General features: G+C 43.5%; 1 protein-coding gene across 2 annotated transcripts in view; it reads left to right on the top strand.

Annotated features, from left to right (window-relative positions):
• Positions 1-4784, top strand: part of LOC137429804 (SKA complex subunit 1) — a 97941-nt gene extending 93157 nt beyond the window's left edge. Inside the window, exon 9 of one of the 2 annotated variants that reach the window (XR_010984950.2) lies at positions 4219-4349. Coding sequence is in view for 1 of the 2 variants with exons in the window: in XM_068120060.2 (XP_067976161.2) it covers positions 4219-4367 (149 nt within the window). In the remaining variant the exon portion in view is untranslated. Of the gene's footprint in view, positions 1-4218 lie in introns of both variants that reach the window. The other variant, XM_068120060.2, reaches the window with a different exon arrangement.
• Positions 4785-7313: the final 2529 nt, after the last annotated feature.

Below are 7313 nucleotides of genomic sequence, written 5' to 3'. Positions count from 1 at the left end.
CCAAAGACAGCATTTGACCACAAGAACCTGATACCAACTGCAAAGCATGGTGGTGGAAATATTATGGTTTGGGGCAGCTTTGCTGCATCAGGGCCTGGGCAGCTCACCATCATAGAATCCACTATGAATTCTTCATTGTACCAGAAAGTGCTTGAGGATAATGTGAGGCCATCTGTCGGAAGTTGAAGCTTAACCGAAGTTAGATCTTGCAACATGACAATGACCCTAAACATACCAGTAAATCCTCCAAGGAATGGCTGAAAAGAAAGAAATGGAGGGTTCTGAAATGGCCAAGTCAAAGCCCGGATCTAAATCCCATCGAGATGTTGTGGCCTGTGGGGGGATTTGAAACGAGCTGTGCATGCAAGAAACCCCTCAAACATCGCACAGCTGAAAGAATTCTGCATGGAGGAGTGAGCAAAAATTTCTCCCAGTCGATGTCAGAGACTGGTAGACAGTTATAAGAAACGCCTACTTGAGGTTGTTTCTGCCAATGGGGGCAATTAATATCACCCGCTATTCTCAGGGATACGTTCCTTGAAAATGCCTCGGATTGCGAAACCGCGAATGGCGGGGCATTATTTCAATGGAAAAAGGGGAGTTTGGTTCCTGAATGTGAAAATCCGCAAATATCGAGGAACAAACTGCGAATGGTGAGGCAAAATCCACGAATGCCGATGAAAATCCCGCAAATGTCGATGAATATTCACGATTGCATGCCGTGCCATTGATTCAATGGGAAAAGGGAGACAGCTAATTGCACTAATCGATACTGTGGAGTGTTTTCATTCTGTACAGTAACTCGTGGAGATGACGTGTTATGCAGTTGGTGGAATATCCTGCAAAGCTGTTCACAGTGTGAATGGCAGGATATCCCCTGAAGCAATGTTTAACGTCTTTGGGATATCCCGTGAAGAATGCTGCAACACATTGTTTACGTGTGAACGGAGGCGAGATATTACGTGAAGCTATTCACAGTTTGAATGACGGGATATCCCGCACGAAACATTGTTTTCTTGTGAAAGGCAAACATTGTTTTCTTGTGAAAGCCGGTGGCATATCCCACAAAAGCCGTGAAAATGTCAAGCACAGCACCGTGAATGTAGAAGCAGGTCATGCTCGCTGCTCGTAGAAGATGTTTTTTGTGTATGTCCAGCTGCTTTGTGCGTGGCTGGTGAAAGATGGGTTTTATAAATGTGTCAAGCTGGCGGCTCGTGAATTTTTTTTTTTTGATCCCGATAAAAACCATGAATACATGGGACATAGGGCTGCAAATAGAGAAACAGGCCGCAATTTTCAATCGCGAATACGTGGAACCCGGGAATAGCGGGGTCTGACTATTTATATATTATAATAGCCGTAGATGATTCTGTCTGTCTGTCTGTTGGGCGTCTGTCCGGGGTGTGGCTTACTCGGTTTGCAGAGTAGCTCCACCCATAGCTCCACCCATTCTGGGAGAGGCTTTGCTTCATATAAACAAATATCCACCATTTTATTAACTCGCATAGCTTTGAGGCCTGTTTTGTAGGCCCGTGGTGTCTTGCTCTCTCTCCCAGTTTTATTTCAAATCAAATTCGATATATCATTTCATTTTTCACAGTCACTAACATAGTTTTAGACTCGGTTGAAAAAAAACAGGAAGAAAATCCAATGAAAGTTGCCGTTTATAGAACGAAATGAATTCTCAAGGGCCTGTAACTTCAAGGCCATTGAGTCTCTCTCACACCTTTATCTCCAATCTAACTCACCATCTGATTTCATTTTTATCGATGGTTTTGGACTCGGTGTCAGCAATAATTGAGAACATTCCACAGACGCGGGAAAATGCAGAGATATATTTTTTAAAATCGCGTCATGATGTATCATACACCGCCCAACATGACACCGACGGCAACGTGTCGACATATATTAAAAATTCGCTTTTGCTTTTCCGTTAAGATATATTACTTTTTCGTTTGATGACAGTCGTCACAAAAACGTCAACAATTATGCCGACATATATTTCTTCGTTTTTATTTAATTCAACATTATTAGCCGGAAGTAAAATGTGTTTCAGGAAATTACCGAGAGATATTTCTTCGTTTTTTAAAATTAATTATGTGCGCATACAGTTTAAATAGGTTTATTTGAAATCTTTCATTTTCAACAATATAATTTACTTGCCATTTATCATTTGATGATTACGAGACACTTCCTCTTGAGGATCGTGACAATTCATGCGCTGCGTGGAAACTTCTATTTCCAAAATGAATGAGACGATCGATGAAGAACGCAGACTTGAACAGGATGCAGCAAGAAAACGAATGAGACGGGCGAACGAGTCCATCGACGAACGTCAATGCAAACTTGAACATGATGGAGCAAGAAAAAGAACGACACGGGAGAAAAACGAGAGAAACGAGATGGGGAAAAGCCGATTGGAGAGGCGAGTGAGGAGCGATTGGAGAGGCGAGTGAGGAGCGATTGGAGAGGCGATGTGGAGCGATTGGAGAGGAGTGTGAGGAGCGATTGGAGAGGAGTGTGAGGAGCGATTGGAGAGGAGTGTGAGGAGCGATTGGAGAGGAGTGTGAGGAGGGATTGGAGAGGAGTGTGAGGGATTGGAGAGGAGTGTGAGGGATTGGATAGGTGAGGGAATGTGAGGGATTGGAGAGGTGAGGGATTGGAGAGGAGTGTGAGGCACGATTGGAGAGGAGTGTGAGGGACGATTGGAGAGGAGTGTGAGGGACGATTGGAGAGGAGTGTGAGGGACGATTGGAGAGGAGTGTGAGGCACGATTGGAGAGGAGTGTGAGGCACGATTGGAGAGGAGTGTGAGGCGCGATTGGAGAGGAGTGTGAGGCGCGATTGGAGAGGAGTGTGAGGCGCGATTGGAGAGGAGTGTGAGGCGCGATTGGAGAGGAGTGTGAGGCGCGATTGGAGAGGAGTGTGAGGCGCGATTGGAGAGGAGTGTGAGGCGCGATTGGAGAGGAGTGTGAGGCGCGATTGGAGAGGAGTGTGAGGCGCGATTGGAGAGGAGTGTGAGGCGCGATTGGAGAGGAGTGTGAGGCGCGATTGGAGAGGAGTGTGAGGCGCGATTGGAGAGGAGTGTGAGGCGCGATTGGAGAGGAGTGTGAGGCGCGATTGGAGAGGAGTGTGAGGCGCGATTGGAGAGGAGTGTGAGGCGCGATTGGAGAGGAGTGTGAGGCGCGATTGGAGAGGAGTGTGAGGCGCGATTGGAGAGGAGTGTGAGGAGCGATTGGAGAGGAGAGTGAGGCGCGATTGGAGAGGAGTGTGAGGCGCGATTGGAGAGGAGTGTGAGGCGCGATTGGAGAGGAGTGTGAGGCGCGATTGGAGAGGAGTGTGAGGCGCGATTGGAGAGGAGTGTGAGGCGCGATTGGAGAGGAGTGTGAGGCGCGATTGGAGAGGAGTGTGAGGCGCGATTGGAGAGGAGTGTGAGGCGCGATTGGAGAGGAGTGTGAGGCGCGATTGGAGAGGAGTGCGAGGCGCGATTGGAGAGGAGTGCGAGGCGCGATTGGAGAGGAGTGCGAGGCGCGATTGGAGAGGAGTGCGAGGCGCGATTGGAGAGGAGAGTGTCAGGTGGAGAGGAGTGAGGGGTCACATATAATATGTGAAATAAATAAATTGTGTTCATTCCACCATTTCTGGATCTGATGACTTGCCAGTAACCATTTTGTAAAAATGAATGTGCAGCATCTAACTCAATATGTCGAAATGTCACACACGTCCATGCCCGTGGGATTCCCACGGGTGACCCCACTAGTTTATATATAATACTATTAAAATTATATTTTCTCGTAATGGCCACTGCGTTGACTGCAGTAAATATCCGGAATTTTTTTCCAATACCACTTTTGCAATCATTATTTTATTTCAATGTAATTATTTACGTGAAGACTGTGCAACACAAATCACCTTCCTACCACTTCCACAAACCTTCAGTTTCGCAGTGCTTGGACATGTTAAATGAGGTGGTGTAAGACATCGCCATGTCATGTAAGACATCGACTGCTTCAACAGTGCTAAACTTCTGGATTTTAAAAATAAAACCTTAAATTCATTATTTCATTTCAATTGAATCATAACTTGAACACTGCGTGTGGTGACGTGTTCTATGAACCCTCCAGTTTTTTTACTTTTATCTTTTTAGTCGATCTTATCGATTTTTAAATGGTTCTGTGCTGTCATAATCTTGTCACCCTTGAATGTGCAATCTTTTCAGGCCATGTTTTCTTTGTGGAGGATGATCTAAGGAAACACAGTAAATTGAAGGTGGACAGGCGCTTCTACTCGGTGCTAAACATCCTGCGGCACAACATTCGTCTGCGTGAGGTTCGAGGTGGAGGGCTTGTTCGCTATGTGCTTGTCTGAGCTGATTAAAAAACAATTTTTGTTGTTGAAAACATACTTATTAATGTACAGTAGTTTAATGGTTTTGCAGCATGTTTCACACTTGCGTATGTTGAGATTTGCAGTTTTTCAGTTGGAATGTCGAATCTATCTTTGGTAGAAATTCCAAGGTCTCTGGTTCGAATCTGGGTTGACGGATCAGGGCTCCATATGATAAAAGCTACATACACAGTGGGGTGGGAATATGCAGATGTTTTTTTTGTTTGTTTGTTTCTTTCTTTCTTTGTTTGTGAACCTGAAATATTTGTTATACCTTTTGTTAACTTTGATTGCTATTCGCTCAAGTTGTGGCACATGTAAATACCACCGCTGTTTATTTTGTGACCCTATTTACTTGACTACTTCCAAAAAAAACAAATAAAGAACATTACTTTTTCACTGTTTTGTAGGTATTTTATTCTTGAGTTGTCCTTGGAATCATAAAGTTGGTTGTATAATTTAGATAATTAACAAGAAAACTTTCTCAGAATTTTTACATTATTATCAGACTATTTTATTTGTCGCATTGTGGCTTAGAGAATCTGCTCTGAGTCTGGGAGGTCAGTGGTTAGATTTTCACCCTGGCCAAGTGTATACCAAAGACTTTACAACTGGCATGTGCTGCTTCCTTAATTTGCACTCGGCATTTAGAGGATGGAGCATGTACATGTACTGAGCATGTACATTGCATAGCTTGGCATTCCTGAAAGTATCCTACTGACCGTGGAGAGAAAGGCAACGCCACTAGATGGCACCGCTGGCACCAAGTGTGTTCCAGGAAGTTGAGTTTATGGCCAACCACCAAGGTCAATGGCCATATTTGTGGAATGTCTGTGCCCGAATGTGAGTGTTTGATTTGTGTGTGTGTGACAGTGTGCCTCAGAAACCGGAAGGAAAAAAGTTTTTGGTTACTTTAGTCTGAATCCCCTCTTTCCAAGATGGTACTGTACATCAATTTTCTCTCTCTCCCTCTCTCTCTCTCTCTAATGTGCCATACTCTTCACAGAGCATATGTGCTGACAAAGCAGTTTCCTGAGCAAGAGTTATGCTGAGTGGTTTATCATTGCCTTCCCAGCAGTAGTTAGGGCAGGAATTTGTAATTTGTGTAGGGTGCCGGCGATAGCTAGTATACTCTTCGCGAAAAACACCGTGGGGATCTTTGACGTCCACCAACTAATCTCGGCAGACGGGATATGCAGTTTAACATCCATCCGAGGGAGGGGTCACATTGATGAAACACTAGGATTAAAGTTTATAGCTGAGTCGAGATTCAAACCCAGAATAGATAGCTTAAAGGTGAGTGTACTTACCCCCCCTCTCTCTCTCTACCATCCTGCCAGTCCTACATCAGCTTTCCACAACCAGCCCCTTTTACTGAAATGGACTGTTTTATACCTCTTCCACACATAAAATATAAATTCACACTTCCACCCTGTTGTGCATGAGGTATAATTGTCGGATTCCTTTGACTTTGATCAAAAGAGTAATGCGTGATAGTGATGGAAGTGATTGAAGAGTTTTCCTTGAAAATGCCACTTCGAAGGTAGTATTTTCAATGTGCTTCCAAAGTCTTTCACATTGTACTATATTGTATGTCGTTCGGGTTGGAGTACATTGTCTTCCATAAAAACGGCTTTATTGAGTGTGTGCAATATCCTTAAGGTTGAAAAGGATGGCGCAGAGGTCATGCATTAACTTGTCCCGAAGAAACTGAATATCTACAGAACAATGCAAGAAAGCATACAGCAGGCATTTGCTGAAGACTTGGAATCATTGCACACCTCCTTATTCCATCCCCAGGCGCAGCACGACGTCATCGTCGGGCACCGAAGGTGCCCCGGCAATGTCGTACACTGGAGGATATGTTGTACTCCGCCCCTCCCTAATCCATCTCCAGACGCTGCATGACGCCATTGCTGGGTGCTGAAGCCCAGCAATGATGTGCACCGAAAGGGAGTACTCAGTTTTCAATCCTTTTATTACTTGCAAAAATCCAAGATTTTTAAAGTATATTGGTTGGGCTTGTGTGTTATTCTGTCTTGTCTGTTTGTCTGTCAGTCTATCTGTTTTTATGTCAATCGCCTACATGTCACAATTTTAAACCGATCTTTTTGAAACTGGACCGAATGGTACTGTTAGTCATAAGGAAGAAGCTTATTGATTTTGAGGTCAAACGGTCAACATAGGCCAATGGTCACCAACTTAGGTGCTCTTTCTAAAATCCTCAATTTTCATTCGATTGACTTCAAATTTGAACAGGATGTGTATATCTGGTCACTTAATTCAACCACCAATTATTTTGAGGTCAAAAGGTCAACATAGGCCAAATTTCTAAAATCGTAAATTTTCATCAGATTGACTTGGAATTTGAAGGGGATTTGCATATCAGGTCACTGAATTCAACCACTAATTACTTTTGAGGTCAACTTTGGTCAAAAGGTCAACAGGCTAAAGGTCAAAACTTAGGTGAAATTTCTAAAATCCTCAATTTTCATCCGATTCACTTGAAATTTGAAGAGGATTTGCATATGAGGTCACTGATTTCAACCACCAATTATTTTAGAGGTTAACATAGGCTAAAGGTCAACAACTTATTCTGGGGATTATGCAAGTATCATGCTATGCATGACACATTCTTGTTTCTTGTTTGTTTCTTTGTTTTCTTGTTTGTTTGTCTGGGTGATATCTCAGCTATCCTTTGAGCTCGGAAGCTGAAATTTGGGCACAATAGTGAGCATGTGCTTTGACAGAAACGATATTTTTATATATATTTTTGATTCATCAATTAATTTATTAATCACTTATTATCGATTTATTAATTCCTTATTTATTTTCTCTCATCTAGGCTATGTCTCAGGCACCTTTTGAGCTTGGAAGGTGATATGTGGACACGATGGTGACCAAGTGATTTAGCTCTAAAGAGTATTT

Source organism: Myxine glutinosa, chromosome 6 (assembly GCF_964187855.1).
Source record: "Myxine glutinosa chromosome 6, kmMyxGlut1.1, whole genome shotgun sequence".
NCBI lineage: Eukaryota > Metazoa > Chordata > Myxini > Myxiniformes > Myxinidae > Myxine > Myxine glutinosa.
Note: the sequence above shows the minus strand (reverse complement) of the source record. Positions and strands in the feature narration are given on the sequence as shown.